This window comes from Lepisma saccharinum, chromosome 20, assembly GCF_977018435.1.
Source record: "Lepisma saccharinum chromosome 20, izLepSacc3.1, whole genome shotgun sequence".
In the NCBI taxonomy this organism is placed as follows: domain Eukaryota; kingdom Metazoa; phylum Arthropoda; class Insecta; order Zygentoma; family Lepismatidae; genus Lepisma; species Lepisma saccharinum.
The window spans coordinates 4,151,504-4,171,034 of NC_139248.1; the positions used below are offsets into that span (position 1 = coordinate 4,151,504).

At 36.0% G+C, this 19,531-nt stretch overlaps 1 protein-coding gene across 1 annotated transcript in view; it reads left to right on the forward strand.

Moving 5' to 3' along the window:
- LOC146003656 (uncharacterized) overlaps window positions 1-18,396 on the forward strand; it is a 174,007-nt gene extending 155,611 nt beyond the window's left edge. Inside the window, exon 4 of the mRNA XM_083142007.1 lies at window positions 15,860-18,396. Within this exon, the coding sequence (XP_082998133.1) occupies window positions 15,860-17,918 (2,059 nt within the window). The 3' untranslated portion in view covers window positions 17,919-18,396. The remainder of the gene's footprint in view (window positions 1-15,859) is intronic.
- The last annotated feature ends 1,135 nt before the right edge of the window (window positions 18,397-19,531 follow it).

The following is a 19,531-nucleotide window of genomic DNA, read 5'->3' on the forward strand; positions in this document are numbered from 1 at the left end:
AGTTAATTTTTAGGATGAAAGGAATTTGCGGTTCATCTATATGTAGGTGATTTCTTTTTATCAATGTCGCTGCAGGGAAGGAGTTAATATAGTGCATTAGTTCAGGGAAGACTTACATGTGTTAGAGGCAATAGTATGAGCTAGGCTCTTCTTATGGCAAGGGCGACAGTGCCCTAACGGGAGTAGTGTGCTGCAGTCAGGGGTGCACACTGAGATTTTGCCAGGTGTCCTTATAGGTCTGTCCGACCCTAATCTCCAATAGTTTCGTTCAGTATTGTTGCTCAGTACACAAGTCACGCATAGGAACTGAAAGTTTACAGGTGTGATCAAAGCTGTGTAATATGTTCCACAATTTTCATGTTATTAAAACAAATCCATTTATTTAAACAGTAAATATACACACACACACACACACACACATTCAATATACACCCATTTAATAGATTTACTAATTTTTCTATTATTTTTTTTTCTTTTAGGAAACTTGAATTAGGCAGCAAAGATGATACTTATCTTGATTTTGAAATGATGGCTGAACCTAAATCTGAATCAGTATTGTGGAATATTTTGAAATGTGATTCGAAATGTGAAGATATTCCAACTACACAGAGTGAATATGAAAGCAACGAAGGTTATCAAGTATCTGAAAGGAGGAAATCATCTTTTGTGTGTTTTCCCGCAAACCCACCAAAGAAACTGACTAAAATCAAGTGTGACAGTTGGATAAACGGTTCCAACTTGCAGACAGATTTACATCCGAAGATCAGGAATGTTCATGAAGTATATGCTTGTGCAGGTGTTCCGGTGGATCCACCAAAGATTCCAAAACCGAAAGTAATCACGACTGATGCTCCAATGCGAGCTGTTCTCGGGAAGGAGGCCGAATACAATTTCAAGTGTGAGACTTGTGGAAATGGTTACAACTCGCTGAAAAGTTTACGCCGTCACATCAGGTTTGTCCATCAAGAATTTGCTTGTGTAGGCGTACCAGTGGATCCACCAAAGATTCCAAAACCTACAGTAAGCACGACTGATGCTTGTGTACAAGTGATTCTCCCAAAACCGAGTGAAAAGAATTTCATGTGCGAGATTTGTGGAAAGAGCTACAACTCGCTGGACTATTTACGTCGGCATGCAAAAGTTCATGATGCAAATTCTTGCTTCACGTGTCAAGTTTGTACCAAGACATTTTGCACAAGAACATATCTGATGCAGCACTTTAAAGTCCACGACAAGGAAGCCCGTTTGCCATGCAGCATGTGCGAGAAATCATTTGTAAGCAAATGGAAGTTGGAATGTCACGAGAGGAAACACAGGAATGATCCTGCTTTTCAGTGCCAATATTGTGATCAGAAATTTTACACAAGGTTTCAAATGAAAGACCACGAGAATATCCACACAGGAGAACGTATATATGCTTGTTCAATCTGCAATGCCTCCTACACGTCCAATCAAAGTTTGCATAGTCATATGTCTACACATAGTAGAGAAACTTTCCTGTGCGACATTTGTGGAAAGATCTGTACAAGTAATGTGCAGTTACTCGCGCACAGAAACAAGCACCACATAAAACCTAAATCAACCTTTACCTGTAGCGAGTGTGGAAAGGTCCTCAGAAGCCGCAGTTCATTTGCGGTTCATTTCAGGATTCATACCGGAGAAAAACCATTTACATGTGAAATTTGCGGAAAGCAAACTCGCTCAAACACTTTACTTAAAGAGCACCTCAGAACCCACACTGGCGAAAAACCTTATGCTTGCACCATCTGCAATAAAGGATTCACCCAAGCTCACAATCTAAAATTTCACGTGAAGAGTCACAAATAGCACTGCATAGAGTGTACACTACACATATGAGAACGACACAGACATAACCTTAATTATTGTAACGTATTAATTGACAGGAACCTATATAAGGCATCCCTGTGCAAAGTGAAATGTTATTACTAGGGCCTGGGACTTTATGTTATATCATATCTAATGAAAATCAGCCGAAATAGACAAACTTGACAAAGCATATTTTGACATATTTTACCAATTTTGCATTTTTACAACATATTTCTTCAATTTTGTTGTAATAAGACATATTTCTGTATAATTTCGTAATTCTCTCGCACATAATTGGTTATTTCATTTTTTTTTTTCATAGCTTTAGCACAACGGATAGTTCATATTGTCGATGGCAGGATCTGGAAATTACGTAGAAAGAAAGATGCTGTGTTTTCTTAGTAAACAGCAATAATACCCCACTTTTTTTTTTTATCCCGCCGAAAATTGATAGCCATGCAATCATTATTGAGGAAAAATTTTCTCTCTCCTTGTTGCACGGGAAGTGAAGAAGTTTCATTCTTATTTCTTTGCCTTTTTCGCTTTTCACAAAAATCAGTCAAAAGTAAAAATAACATTCGGTACATTACAGCCCCTACTCCACATACTCTATCAGGTATGGGAGAAATTCGAGAGTACTGTTGTGCATATTTTTGGCATTACTGGGAATATTTCTGCCTTTTTCTGACATATTTGTAAATTTTCATGACATATTTTCCAATTTATATGACATAATTACATACTTATTTTGCAGTTGTATAGGACATCAAGTCCCTGGCCCTAGTTGTTACATACAGAAAATACATTTAAAGATGCTTCATGCAAAATATGAGACATTTTTGATACCTACATTGGTCATTTTCACAGGATTGATGTTAATCTTGAAAACAGGGAAATGTCTGGGAATTTTGCAGAGCATCTTGAATTTGAATAAAAATGTTGCAAAATAAATAATTCATTATTGCTTCCAGATTCAGTTCTTGTTATTCCACTCCCCAAAAAGAATCTGTTCTGAAACTTGTTCCTCTCATTCTTATGATTCTCAATCTGGTATGAAATTGTAGTTTCTTAGAATTTCGATTCTACATAGACTGATAGGTTAATATATTTATTTTCACTTCTTTATACTACGTTTTAGAAAGAATATGAAAGTAAGTTTTAGTCCAGCTATACTGATTGATAACTAAAGTAGGTTGAAAGTATGATCATAATTATCATTAGTTGGTGAAGAAGAGGTTATCGTCGATTATTTTACAGATCATGTTATTGTTGACAGTTACAATTTGGTATAGCAAGAAAAGAAATTTTGTTGGCAAGATTGTAGAATTTCACGTAATGAACATTAACCTGGCCGTTGTCTGTAGATTCTGCATAATAGTAGTAAGTACACGAATAGTGCAGAAAGTGAATATAGTGTCAGAAAATGCTGCATTTTTTGTTCACATTTATAAGTGTACAGCATCTGGAGAAATTTTTGTGGTGGTCTAGAGTTGATAGTGCATTTTGACTGCCATGTGCAAGACCCAGGTTTGATTCCTAGGGTGAGTGGGTGATGTAAGGTTGGAGTTTTTCCAGCCTTGTACTCACATTAAAAGCAGTGGTGTCCAGAGCTTGCCCAGCCTCAAATCTATGGGGGTACCTGTAGTCAACCCTGGAAAGGGGGGGGGGGGGGTTAAAGGTGGTCAGTGTATGTTGCTGATCACATCACCTTCAATATGTCCAAGATCGAGAATGTGTAGGTCCCTAACCCCCATTTCCCCTAAATGTGCCGTCATGGCACAGTGCCACATGCATGGGGAACTTTACCTTTTTTGTAGTTCATTGCACATATTGCATACATTTCCAAGCAAGGTCCATCAAAATGGATTGTTTGTAATCAGTGGGATAGTTTTAGTACAGGAATATATAGCAGATCTACCACATTCCGGAAATAGCCTGTGAAAGGGTCAATGGTTCAGGATGGCAATGTTCCATCACAGAATTGCTTGCATGACATGCATCTCACGTTTGCACTATGAATTTAGATGGCTCACATGTTGGATGTAACAAAAGTTATATGACTACATTTGTTGTTCAGTGGTGTCCTTAACCATGGTGATTGCTCCTGCTGTAGTTTAAAAGTATCTGAAACATAAACAAAATATTCATTCAGTAACAAACATTACTCACATGAGGAAAACCAGGGTGATTTCTGGACCACCATGTATTTCCAATTTGAAGTGCCTTTCCTTACATTGATAATGTGCAATGAAATGATTTATATAATTACAATTTTCATTTGGTAAACATTTGAAGACTGTTCATAAATTTTCACGGGCTGTAAAACTTCTGAATACTTTTATAGTGTGCTGGAATCAGGGTGGTGATACCTGGAATACCGGGAAAAGTCAGGGAATCTGAGAGGTCAAAAAAAGTCAGGGAATTTTGTCTTGATTGACTTTTTTTATGTGATGGAATGAATGTGCCAGGCGTTTGCTTTGAAAGATGTCATTGTGAAGTGTTGCATGGGGCCAGGAAATCTTGTTGTTAAGTCTGAGTATAAACTTTTAGATCCCTTTTATGCACAACACAATTACAGTGCCAGAAACTAGTGATGGGAGGGGAGAGAGAGAAATTTCCGGAGGGGCAGAGAAAATTGATAATTGATAAGCCTCTAAATATTATGTGGAAAATGCATTGAATTATCATTTTTTCTTGTCTGTATGGGAGCAGCAAGGGGACAGAACTGTCAAGAAATGGAGTAGTGGGGTGGGAGCAGACCACTGTGGCATCGTCCGATAGTTGTCGGATGTCGTAGTACGGCATTTTGACATTCTGAAGGAACATGGAAATAAATAAGGGCACTATGCAACCCTGTAATTTGTCTAATGTCGTGGTACAGCATTTGTCTGATGAACATTTTAGGCTCAATTGATGCATATGATTTTTGTCGGTTATCGCCGTCCAACTAACGTTGAACTTTGACAAAATCGCATGCATTGCACTTTTATGAAATTTATTGTTTTTGGATGTCTTCGGACTGCAACATCTGAAGAAAATGGCATAAGTAAACAGAGCCTTGTATATCCGAGTTTGTCTGCTGTGCTACCACATTTCATTGAACAAAATTTTGGCTCCGTAGCAGTTTGATATTTGTCATTCTGCGATATCCGACAAAAATTGCATGCATTGTGCTATTATGAATCTTATATTTCTTGGATGTTCTAGTATGACGTTTGTTGTCGTTTACGACATTTGTTGGATGTTCCATCCAACAAAAATCGCATGCATAATTGGAGCCTTAGTCTGCTACACCTCTGCAAATATGCTCCTGGAATTTTATTACTCTTCTTGGCTCACTTAACCTTATTTAATGTAGCAATCCTTATTTCTTTGCCATGGCGTAATACTGGTTTCGCACAAGTTGCCATGTGTTTACAATGACATTGAACTATTCATCGATATGAAGATGAATCCAACAAATCACAATATATGTTGAATAGTATCACAAAGAAAAGTGAAACAGAAATCTGAGTTGGTAAACATTATAAAAATTTGACAAGCACATGCTCATGAGAGATGAATATTAATCTGTCACTGTGAAGTTAATGTGCGATGTTATGAAATAAAATACTAATAATAAATACATAAATATTTTAATATTATAATTACACAAATCATTTAGTCCTAAAAGCGTATAACTTTCATCAGTTATTGACGTTTCTCTGCCAACCCTAAATTTTCACATTTCATGTACTGATTTGTACGAGGGGCATCCAGAAAGTAAGTTCCAATTATCAGGGACCTTGATTTTTCGCAAACGCGATGACAGTGTACAATGTTAATTGCTGCGAAGTAGTGTTTATTAATGTGCAGAGATGTCTGGACACATTTTTCACCCATTGAAAATAGTGAAATAACACGAATGTGGCATAAAATGCGAATATTTTGCATTTTTTTGCCAATTTTTAAAAAATGTACTTAACAACGAAAAATACCATGAAGTCTAACATTCTTGTATTTTTTTAGGCTTATAGAAACATATTTGTGTGTATAGAACGTGCAAGTTTTCCAACATTTTATCCAAGAGAAAACTATAATACATTATATACATGGAAAAATTCCAAAATCCACATTAAATCTCATACCAGGGTGTTCAAAGAAATGTATACACACTTTAAAATGGAATAGCTGCCATATTATTGTGACTATTACAACAATACAACACAAAAAGTTACTGTGCACTACGTCCTTGACAGTTATGCCTCCATTGTGGTTGCACTTCACAGACATTCTCGAACTTCCAATACCACTTCAGAATGTTTTTCGCACCTCAAATGACAGCCGTGTTTACGCCATCACTGCACTTTCTCAACTTATGGCATCGCATCGCGTCGCTGAACACAAACACTATCTGTCGCTGATTGTGAATGATAGTACTACTCGTTGAACCTGTAGCCAACGTGAATTGAAGTGTATTGCATGTATGACATGCTTTTAAAGTGTGTATACATTTTTTTTGAACACCCCGGTACATATTTCCCACAATTTTTTAACTTCTATCAGAACAATTTGCACCACAGAGCAAAGTGGCAGGAGATCGAGTGTGTATCTACTGTCACCCCGGAGCTGCATCATCAGTATTTGTCATGCGAGAAGTATTTTGAATCACCGAGCTCAGTGGTGCAATTTTTGCAGGGATTGAGTGCTCACCTACTGCCCCAGGGGAGTCGTAAAATCGGAATTTGTAGAGCGAGAAATAATGGAAAATAACTTCCTCAAAATTCTGTTCCAACATATCCAAAAACGTAGACAACATGACCTACAATTTAAAATAATAGTTTAAAAGCGCAATGGAAGTGTATGTTTTGGTATATTTGGCAGGAAAATGTTCTAAAATAAAAACACGAATTTCGGGAAATATAACACTAAAATATCAAGGAAAGATAATGCCAATTTTTGGTGCCATAATATATCAGTATCTGTCACATGAGATTGATTGATTGATTTAGAATTTGTGGGTGCCTTGCCACATATGGCCATTTTGCACCCTTCAGTATATAGGGGGGAAAAATCCCCTTATCTAAAACCCTTACCTTAAAATTAAAAAGGGTTCTTGGAAAATAACTTTCCCAAAATAACTTCCAAGGTATCAAACTCTCACAAAGAGGCATAAGCCATGTGACCTACAATTTAAAACAGTAATTTAAAAACACCATGAAAGTATAATTTTAGGTATAATCCCCAGAAAATGCACTAAAATAAAAATGTGAATTGGGGAGGGGGTTGGAGAATGTCACCATTTTAGAAAAAGAAGATGAAAAATCAAGATCCCTACCTATTAGGCATAAATAAAACAAGAATATCAGTAGTAATTTAGTTTATTTAGTTTATAATTATCAGGGGAAAATGTAAATTTTGTCCTGGAAAACCTGGAAAAGTCAGGGAATTTCATTTCTGCTTGTTTGTAGCCACCCTGCTGAGTGAGTCATAGATTATTCCAGATGCTTGAAGGAAACAAAATTTTGTTCGTGATTATAGGACGTCATTTAAAAAAAAGAATGCTATTAATGTGCACATTGTTTTCTGGATTATGTATGAAGAAATGTTTGTTAATTAGTGATTTGTTATGTTTTTCACATCTGATATCATTCCATCTTTGTAAAAGTTTGATGTATTCGAATATACATTAAATGTAAATAAAGCATATTGAATATATTTAAAATGTAATGATTGATTTACAATAATAACCTGTAGAGTAATAATTTAAGAACGAAGTGGTATTTTTTTTTTTTAACATAGTGATTGCATTTCATGATTGAATTTACGTAACACCTTCAAGATAAGAGAAATTTCTACTTGTTCATTAATTCTTTATGATTTATTTGATTTTATTGCTACGATGATTCTTAACAAGACAATGTACATATCTTCTTATGAAATACCAAGTTTCACGTGTGTACTGAATTTGTGTCGTTTTATCATGTTGTTACTCTAGAGGCATGTTTTTATTTTATTTTTTTATAATATTTTTGAAAAACGTCTATTTTTACAAAAAGAATCACCATTGAATAAATATCTGAGGAAAATTTTCAAAGTTTAATGTGTTGGATTTATGAGATACATTGGTAATATAGAGTGGCCCACGTAAAAGTAGCCTGGCATGATAATACCGGATACCAGCTGAAAGAACGGTAGGAATGAGTAGGAAAATGTGAACACTGGCTTACCTGCATGTTACATGAGATGCAGAAAGTGGCCCCTGTTAACGTCTACACACTTCTGCACACGTCACAGTGTATTGGCTGATACAGTCTGTAGCTCTTCACGGGTGATGCTCCGGATGGTGTTGGTAATGTTTTGCTGCAGTTTAGCCAGAGTATGGAGGTTGTTTGCATACATCTTCTGCTTTAAGCATCCCAGAGATAAAAATTACAGGAGGAGAAGTACGGGGAATGAGGGGGGCCACAACCCCTTGCTTACTGTGCGCTCTTCTGTAAACAGTTCATGCACCAACACCAGGGATTCGTTTGAAGTGTGGCATGTGGCTCCATCTTGTTGGAAGTAGGATTATAGTCTTTCTGCTGGTGTCAGTTCGTCGTAAAACGTTTGCAAGAAGCCACGATAAACTGCACTATTCATTGTTGATTCAAAGAACACTGGACCCACTATACGTGTTCCTGAAACTGCACACCAAACACCAATTTTTTGGTCATGGAGGAGTGTCTTAGTGCTCAGTATGCAGGATATGTGGATTCTCAGCAGACCAGTACATCATACTCAACTAAGACTATAATTATAAAAATAGAGATGACTCTGTACGACATTATACACATTCCTAGGCAGGAAGCATAACAACAGCATTATTTCGCACGTGGTTTTGTTCCTGGGTACCGTCCACACATATTTTTCCACTATCACAATTCGCTGCTGCAGGGAAAACACCATCTTCTCGACATGACTTTTTTAACAAGGCATTTGACAGATCCATGAGCAACTAACAATGCTTATGAACAATTAAATTAAAACATAAATGAGTATGTGTATTGCTTGTGTACATATTTCTATGTCTACTTAAATAACAGAGAGTAAAAAAAAGGTAAAGTGTTACCCTGTGCTTAGCACCACACCATGAAGGCGTGTAGGGGGTGTGGGGGTAACCCCCATCACTTTCTTGATCCGGTCTTGAGTGGGGCTGATGTGATCAGCATCACACCTCTGACTGACTGCCTTTACCCCCCCAGGGTTTTCCCCCAGGTACCATGTCATTCGACGCTGGATGGGTGCCGGGGCCGCTTCCAACATTAGAAAAGTTTCTGGATTTGAACCGGCCGGGGATCGAACCTGGGACCTTTAGCATGGTAGTCAGATGCGTTACCGACTGATCCACTGCAAGTTACACATACAATTATAGGCTTGTCTCTGCTATTACCCGGCCAGGCTACTTATATGTGGACCACCTGGTATAACACCTTACCTTTACAGTACACTCTTGTTTTCATAAAATGGCACATTTTACAGGGTTCAACAGTTGAATGTGCTACTTTATCTGAACAGGAGTATACAAGCTAAAGTGAATTGTCATCTTTTTAACATTAATACTGGAGATAATGAACAAATTTGGATGACATAATACGTTGATTTCAAATTGGCTGCTATCACTTTGAAAACAATGAATAATCTCCATGATGATGGATAGTCACTCACATAGAAAGGGGACGTACTTACAATTGAATGCAAAACGTATAATCAAGGTAAAAGTATCTGAAATTTGCAAGTACTCTCTCATACCTTAAGCAAGTTTTGTCACAAAATTTTAGTTCATCTGTGCTACTATTTATTGATGGGTCATATCTGAAATAATATGATTGACTGCTTGGTTATTTCATCATAGAACGTGTAGAAGACTACCAACTTTGATTATATATTCTGGAGTAGACAGTAGCTAAAAACTTAAAATGCGAAAAATTGGAAAAATCTGAAAATACGTCTAATATTATTTATTTGGTAAGTTATGAAATTCTTGTATGTTAGGAGTTATTTTATATATGTGGCAGTTTGGGGAAAACATTTTTTCCATAGTTTTTGATGTGGAAATTAAAACAATTTACTGTGTTTCAAAATATTTTTAAAATATTGGAACTGTATTAATCTACTACTACAATTTTGCTTTAAAATATTCACAGTTACTCATAATATAATTATTTATTCACAAAATCAATTTCATCCTGCAGTGCTGTTGCCAAAATGAAAGAAAAATATGCATTTTGCATAATTTATTTGATATCTAGACTGAAAATGTCTCTTGACATATTTGTGGACCCTGCAAGATTGTCCAATTTCGAAACAGGATCAGCTGATATCTGTTACTAAATCTGAACTGGTGCTTTCTCTTAACTGCTACCAACACATTCGGCCAACCTCTATGGTGAAGTGGCTAGCACAGCATATTACAATTGGTTGATTTATTCACCTTAAGGATTACATTGATCCATGGTTTTGTCAATTACAGGATGTCATGTCACAATAATAGAGTACACAGCTTATGATCCAATTTAGGAAACAATATATAATTGAACCTTACATAGATATTAAGTGTATGTACATATATTGATAGTGCTTTGATGCCAGAAGTCCCAGGTTTGAATCCCAGCCTAGGCATGGGTGCCCTTTCTGAGTGTACCTTCAGTTTCATCATATCATCACTCATCCTCATCTTCGTGATTAGCCAAAATTGGCAGAAAATCGAAGCAAAATAAATCAAGCATTAACAATGTAGAGATTAACATACCAGGCAGATAGATTTGTCACTGATTTTATTCTTTGAGTGCAGTATCTTCATCATATCATCACTCATCCTCTTCATTGTGATTAGCCAAGAGTGGCAGAAAAGCGATGCTAAATAACTAAAATTAAATCCAAGCAATCCACTGGCATCAGTATCAACTCCGCCCTAATCTAGAGAGGTCACAAACTGGGCGTACCAATATCAATTATTGCATTGAGAATTCTCTCCTAATATTTGGAAAGCTAATACTTCACAAACTAGATTCTCTGAGGGGGAGGGGGGGCTTTAGTAAAAACCTTACTTTTAACAACATGAGAAATTGAATTAGTCCATTGCACAGATTTATGCCTCGTTTTGCTACGATGCCAGGGTTCCCAGGTTTGAATCCTGGCCTAGGCATGAATGTCTGCGAGTGTCCATTCATCAATTTCATCGTATCATCACTCATCTCTATCTTCGCAAATTAGCCAAAAGTGGCACAAGAAGCGAAGTAAAACAAATGAAACGAATTATGCCTAGTTTTCTTTCAACACAACATGGAAGCAACAGGACAAAAGATAGACAAATACTATTTCTGAGTTTTTATTACTACTTCCCAAAGTTCTCTGGGAACTATTTGGAGATGGAGGATAAGCAAGTTAACTAGAGGTGTGGCAGATAAACGGGTTACCACTTCAATGCCCTTCTCTTGCCCAACTTCAAACTAGTTCCCTATTGATGACTTGAGGAAGTTGACAATTGAGGACTAGTTTTAGCATCTTTTTCGTCATGCTGTTTTTGTGGTATGTGGTGCATTTAACACAGTGGTGTTACCAGAACATAGCGTGAGATTTTTTTTTAATTGTCACAGCATCATAACTGTCAAAAGATAGAACGTTAAGGTGAACTAGCAATATAGTAACACTAGTTTTCACTTGTCTGTAGGTGACTAGTGGGAACAGGAATTTGCATAAAATGTTATGAAGGATCGTAAGAGTGAGGATGGTATTGTAATGCCAGAAGTTGGCTTGATAGCACGGTAGGAGAGAATTGGAATTCGTTTTTAAACTGTGATAGAGTTATGCTGGTATTTACAAATATTAATGTTTATTAATGGTGTAGGGAAATATGATTATTTAAACATTGATATTTAAGTGTTCAATAGAAGAATAACAATGACAACTTCTTTAATATTTCCATGTATTCTTTCTTCTAGGGAAATTTTAGCAAGGAGCATTGTTGCTGGATGCCTTCTAAAGTTCAGAGCTGTATGTAAATCTGAGACGAATGAAATGCCAGAGCTGGATATTACCATTCCAACCTTCAGTGCCGGAGATATAGCAGAGAGCCTAAGCAGTAATAATGCAGACCCACATATGCTACTCGAAAGTTCAGAAAAGGAAACTATGGCTGGAGAGGTCAAAACGCCTTTTGAATGTAATATGTGCGGCAAGAGTTATAGGCTAAAAGGCAGTTTGAACGCTCACATCAATGTTCATCATAAGAACAGGACATTGAAATGTGACGTATGTGAACAGACATACACGTCATACACTGGTCTAAAGAACCACAAACGATTCCACCACGAGGGACAAAACTTTCCTTGCCAAGTGTGCTCGAAGGTACTCAAGACGTCTGGCAGTTTCAAAGTTCACATGAGGCAGCATAACACGGAAGAGCAGCTTCCGTGCCAAACCTGCGGGAAGTTGTTCTCGAGCAAAACACAGTTGACGGCCCACGAGTTAAAGCATGGTAAGGATGCACCGTATAAGTGCCAGTTCTGTGAGAGGGAATTTTACTCGAGATTCCACTGGAAGGATCACGAGAATCAACACACGGCAGATCATTTCTACATCTGCCAAGTCTGTGATGCGCATTACACCTCTTACTCCAGCTACTACACGCACAAGCAAAAGCACATTCCCGGGAACTTCTCCTGCGAGCTGTGTGGAAAATGCTTCATTACGAAAAAGTTGATGTTTGAGCATGTGAAGAGGCACATTGAAGTTAGAGCATCATATCCATGCAGTGTGTGCGGAAAGGTCCTTGGAAGCCGTGAATCACTCAAAATACATCACAGAATACATACGGGTGAGAAGCCGTACACTTGCGAGATATGTGGAAAGCAAACTCGCTCGACAACTTTACTTCGAGAGCATCGTAGAACGCACACTGGGGAGAAACCTTATTCCTGTAAAATCTGTAAAAAGAGATTCACTCAAGCTCACAATCTAGCATTCCATAAGAAGAGCCATCAACAATAGTATTTACGTATTGATGTTTTAAGAATCCATCATTTCAATTAATTTTTCTAGAGTATACCATTTTAAACTAGAGAGTAATTTTCTCAATTTTAAGACTCCAGTTAAGTATACTGTAGAATGAATTGTTGAGATTATGAATAAAATGTGTACACGTTAACTAGTTCAGATGCATCACTTCTGTATTAAATGTTATTAAATATATTGTATTATTCTCACTTGGTAGAAATATGTGTTTAGTTAATAAAACAAGTTTGTATGTGTGTTCTGCTAGGTTAGATATTCATTCAAATGACATCACACTGCATTGAGAGGGAACTATAATCATGGGACTACTTCAAAAGTACAAAGTTTACATGGAATTTCTTCTTCTTACACTGAAAGGGGGTGAAGATCAGGACTACAATCATTAATCATTCAAATTGCTCTTTTATTTCAATTTTTTTTGGTACAAATTATTTCATAAACATACCTGAAATTGTATTATGCCTTTGGTGTATATTCAACTGCTTGCTAGGTGAAATTTCAAGTTCGTTTTCATGTACATGACTGGAGTTCAGTTTATAAATAAAGTCACGTTGAGAACTCCATAGATTGTGACAATACAGTGGAAAATGTCTTGAAATATTCCTATTTCTTATGCTTTGGATATGGTGTGACTACAATGACATGTTATGGATTTGTAGATAAATGGAATCCATGTTCATGCTGACGAAACATGTGTAGTGTTTACATGAAGCACAAACTTTCTTGTGAATAGTTTGGAGCACATGTTATTTTTACAAGCTTAAAGGAATTCATTACAAACTATGTTGTGTATTTGATTATTTAGTTTGTGTCTGATGCATGCTTGCCAGAAGTTAGTTTAGACCTGACTGTGTACATGTGCAGTTATAAGATTTTGTTTGGGAAAATAAATTCTTTTCCTCTGTGCCTCTTGAGATTTTTTTTTTTTACCTCTCAAAACGTGATGTCATGCATATACAGTGGAACCTGAATCGGTATTACTGTGAATTGACAGTGATATTGATACTCTTATTGATTTCCACCAGGACCAGTACTTGAGCATCACAGCCTTTTTGGTCATTAATAGTTGTCCAGAATATTATGTATGTCAAAGTATGGATATTCCATTAAATCAATCTGACAGAGTTTTGTTCTAAAATATTGGCTGTTTAGGAAAATGCAGTTTTACAGAAGACTGTTTATGTTTCTTCCTTTAATATTGAACCTTACAAACATGATATATACATGTTGGACCATTACTCAGTGTCTTTAGCCCAGTATAAAATAATAATATTTTCTGTAATTGATTCAGTGTGACTTAAATGAAATCAATAGGGAATCACAGATTGTGACTTAAGGGCCAAGCACCCTAGATATGAAGTAAATGTGATAGTCATATTATGGTAGGTATCATTTTCAGCTGTCGTTGTCACCTTGTAATCAAGGGGTTCTGGGTTTGATACCTGGTGGAGGCACATAGTGGTTCGGATCACACCTTAAACTGTAGGTCCAGTCCCGATTAGTATTACTGTGCATAAAGTGGACTTAAAACACCAAATCAATCAATCAATCATTTTCAGCTGTCTGTGATAGTCTCACAATCTTGCCACTGAAGGTTCTAGGTTTGAGTACTTATTTTGGCACGTCTGTTCCTTTCTGAGTGTCCTTCATCAATTTCATCCAATGCCAAATGTTTGTTTGCACTTGGGCGTTAAACAAAGAAAAATACAAATATGTAATATTCCACTGCAATAATCCACTTTGACTACATGATTTGGAGTTCAGATTTGTTTTGAATTGTGATTGTTCATACTTTCCAGCAGGGTTCTTAAAGGTCCAGGGATCTAAAAATTCTAATTTGGTCTATTTGGTTCCGCCGCAGGACCGGAACCTTTTCTCTCGCACAATTTAAATTCGGTCCAAGTTGCGTATTGTTTAATTGAAAAAAGGTTCTTAGACCATATTTAATCATTCCTGAAAAAAGGTTCTCGGACCAAATTTAAATTCTTCCAGGAAAGAAGGTTCCTGAACCAAATTTAAATTCCTTCTGGATAGGTTCCTAGACTGTATTTAAATTGATCCGGAAAAGAGGTTCCTGGACTCAATTGAAATGCTTTAAATATGAAAAGGTTCTACACTGTGTAGAACTAATTTACATTTGCTGATTTTCTCTCCCAGTCTGAGATAATTCCTGAACCAGTTGACCGATTAAAAGTTGCCTTCTAAAAATGTCCACGAGTACGTTTTACAATAGACTGTCACATTGCGGTTGTAGATACTGTAGAGCAGGGAATAAATCATAATGCTGTTGTTGAAATAGACAAAACATCTGCTTTATCCTTGAATATTTGGATAATTCGCCTTGAAAACCGGAAATTACACTTGAATTTTATCATGGTCCTAGAATGGCCACCCTGAATAGTCAACTGTGTTTCCACGTAAATTGTGGAGTTTTCAGTGCATAACATGCTGTATTGTATCAGATTACACACTTGATTTGATTTTAACCTGGGAAATGAATGCATGATGATTCAGTATCAGTGTTTTAAACCTATATTTAAAAAGCAACAGGTTCAAAAACAAATGAGATTGCCACTCGAAAAAGTTAATATTTGGACATTGATTTATTTCACTTGCAATGATCATAATTTAGGTAGTATATTTTTATGAGCATGTTAAATAATAATATATAATAATTCAGAATGACTTTTATTCTCCCTGTGGTGATTCCAAGATACCCATCTCAACATGCGTAGTAAAATTATTTATTTTTTATTTTTAAATTTCTCTAAGGAGTTAATGTGTACAGCAAATTATACTTTTTAAGACATTGTAGAGAGAGAAAAAGAGAATGAAAGTACAATAGAAAATATCTATTTAGTGCAGAGGAAGAAAGCGAGTTCTTAACCATGATTATTGTGGAGAAAGTGTACAGATATTAAGAAATGTATCAATAGCAAATGATTGTATGCATTCTAACGTAGCCAAGGATTTCATTTTAACTTTTCTTGTCTTTTAGGGAACTTATTGCAAGGAGCATCGTCTCTGGATGTTTCCAGTTGTTTAAAACAGTCGATAAACCTAAGAAGAAGTCACTACTTGCCTCGGAACAAGACAAAAGATGTGCTGTAGGACGTGATGATAAGTTAACGGGACGTGACTGCAAGAATTTGATGTATGGCACAGTACAAGGAGAGTTTGATGCGATTGGAGATGATGGTATCAATTTAAATGAACAGAACAACATGAAATCAATATATGACCCGATGCAAGAAGCAGGGTTTTATGCCACTGATGAATATATTGACGATATAGAAGGACACTACAGCAACTCAGTACAAAAAAGAAGATTTGATGTTTTGGTAAAGGATAGTGAGAAGTTAACGGAACAGAACAGCAAGAACTCAGCATGTGATGCTGGCAGTATAACACCATGCAACAGCAACAACTTTATGCATGACACAGTGCATGAAAGAGGAACCAGTGTTATTGGGGATGATGTAGATGACAATATATCACAGCTGAGCAAAAAGGAACCAGTGTATAACATAGTGCAAGAAAAGAAATTTGATGCTACTGCAGATGAGGCTAACAATGTAACTGGACACAGCAGCAGAAACTCAATGTATGATACAATGCAAGAAAAAGGAACCGTTACTGTTGGAGATCATACTGACAATGCAGCTGGCCATAGCAGCAAAAGTAGTGTAGATTTACAGCAACTAAGTGCAAATTCTAAGAAGAAAAGGAACACAAAAAGAAATTATAAAAAGCAAGAGAAAGTAATTGAAGTTCATGGAAATAATACTGACAATGTGGCTGGACACAGCAGCGAAAATAGTGTTGTAAATTTACAGCAACCAAGTGCAGATTCTAAGAAGAGAAAAACCAAAAAAATAAATTATAAGAAACAAGAAAAAGCAATTGAAGCTCATGGAAATAATACTGACAATGTGGCTGGACACAGCAGCGAAAATAGCGTATATTTACAGCAACCAAGTGCAGATTCTAAGAAGAAAAAGAACACAAAAATAAATTATAAAGAACGAGAGATAGTAATTGAAACTGAGGGAAATAATACTGACAATGTGGCTGGACACAGCAGCGAAAATAGCGTAAATTTACAGCAACCAAAGGCAGATTCTAAGAAGAAAAGGAGCACAAAAAGAAATTATAAAAAACGAGAAAAAGATACTCAAGTTCTGGGGGATCATACTGACAGTATATCTGGCCATAGCAGCATGCAAAGTGCAGATTCACAGCTAAATTCAATGATGAAGACCGAGAAGGACAATAAAGAAATACCAAGCAGAAGGAAGCGCAAAAATAGTTACCAATGTGAGATATGTGGACAGATGTACACAACACAAACTGGCTTAGTTTATCATAAACATATCCATAATGGAGAGCGTTGTTTTCCATGCAAATTTTGTTCAAAGATACTAGCAACCCCTTCAAGTCAAGCTGCTCACATGCTACGTCACGGTAAGGAACAAAATTTTCCATGCACAAAATGTCACAAATCATATTATGACAGATCATCATTGATGAATCATGAGAAAAAACACAATCAAGATCCACCATATAAATGCCAGTACTGCAGCAAAGGATTTTATTCTAAACATAGTTTTAGAGACCATGAAAACCAGCATACGGGGGAACGTGATTATCGTTGTAAAATCTGTGAAGTTAATTTTATATCTTGTTCTGCCTTTCGTCTTCATATGGAAACGCACAATCCTGAGGTATTCTCGTGTGACTTGTGTGGGAAAAGCTTTGAGAAGAGGAGACTTTTGTATAAACACGTGTTGAGGCACAACAGTGTGCCACAGTCATTTACATGCGAGGAGTGTGGAAAAGTGGTGAGAAGCCATCAATCACTTAAAGCACATCTAAGAATTCATACGGGAGAGAAGCCATTTACGTGTGAGATATGTGGAAAACAAATCCGCTCAAGAAATTTACTTAAGGAACATCTTAGAACCCATACAGGTGAAAAGCCATATGCCTGTGAGATATGTGACAAAAGATTCACTCAGGCTCACAATCTAACATTCCACAAGCGAACCCATAAGTAATAATGTACATGTTTTCTGCTGTAACTATAATTTTGATACTTGAAAAGAATTTATGTTAAGTTGGTAATGTGTATAACATACTTTGAGAAGTTTGTGCATCGTATCATTTCATCATGAAGAAATGTCAATCTTTACATTTACAATTCAATTCATATCGGTTTCAATTGAAACGCACATTTAGGATATTTTTTCAGCCTCTGTGCACTATCAAATTAATGATAGACACAAAAATGTGAAAATATACAATAGGGCTATTTTGGTTTAAGTCTTATTGTGGTTTAAAGATTATGAGGCACTTCAAAATTCTTAAACATCCTGTTGCACTGTAAAAACTTTGATGCAAAGAAATTATTGTCTCCTCATGTGGTGATGCACACCAGCATGCGGCAGTCATTTACATGTGGCAGGTGTGGAAAGATTCTTAGAAACCTTGAATCAGAATTCATATGGGGGCAAGGCCTTTCACATGTGGCATATATGGAACACTTTACTTCAAACCCCCACAGGAAACAAACCTTGCAACAAATGATTCACCAAGACTCAGTCTAACATTCCACAAGAAAATCACAAATAATATTGTTCTTTTTTGTTACATAACTGTTATTGACACCATGGAAATTTCTGGTATATATGTTGAAATTCATAATGTTAATTTCTTTGCAAGTAGTAATATTTGGAGTGCTGTAAGCAAGGAATATTTTGAAAAGTTGGAAGGTGATGAATCATTTTACCATCAAACAGTATCAATGTTATATTGCATTCATGTTGCTTAATTTGAAATTTTCTAAAACAAATTATAACATGCAGTGAATTTTTTTCTATTCATCTTGAAAAAATTAAATATGCTGACCAAGGCAGTAATTTATTTTATTAAAAAACATAAACTAAACGTAACGTTTCAACCTTCTAGCAAGGTCTTCTTCAGACTCTGTATCAAGTACAAAAGACTAATGACTAATTTTGTATATTTCAAATTGAGAAGAAATAGTTATTTTTAAAAATTATAAAATTTGGAATGTGGGAATTTCCTATAATTATGTTTTGTTTAATGTATTTTTATGTATGTTTCTTAAGTTTACTAATACCCATTATTTAAATAAATATCTATGCCTCACAACTGGCACAGCATTACTGCATTAATTCCTTCCTGATCCATGTGTAAATAAACTGTGAGTTCATGCTGTGGTAAACATATTTAACCATTTAAACGAATTTGGACATCGAAATCTACTACTTTCAAAATGTATCAGTTATTTAGAACTTATCTGATTATTGGACAGAACTTTCTAAAAATTGTTCGAATCTGTATTTAGTGTAGATCTGTATTTTTCAAATCTTGTTGTGCTATTTTTTTTTTGTTTAAAACATGTACAAAAGAAGAGCTAGACAAATATGAAAATGTTTTTTTTTAAGTGTATTTTGATTTTTAAGGCTTCGTTATTTTGAAAATAAACTTTTTTCTTTGTACACCCCAGAGATGTTTAATTTTTTCACTCACATTTGCAAACAAAAGGATTGTAGAAAGAAAAAGGAGAAGGATTCGATGCTAATAATATTTAAGAGGAAGTTGTAGTACACATTTTACTATATTCCTTTCCCGGATTCTCTGTAAT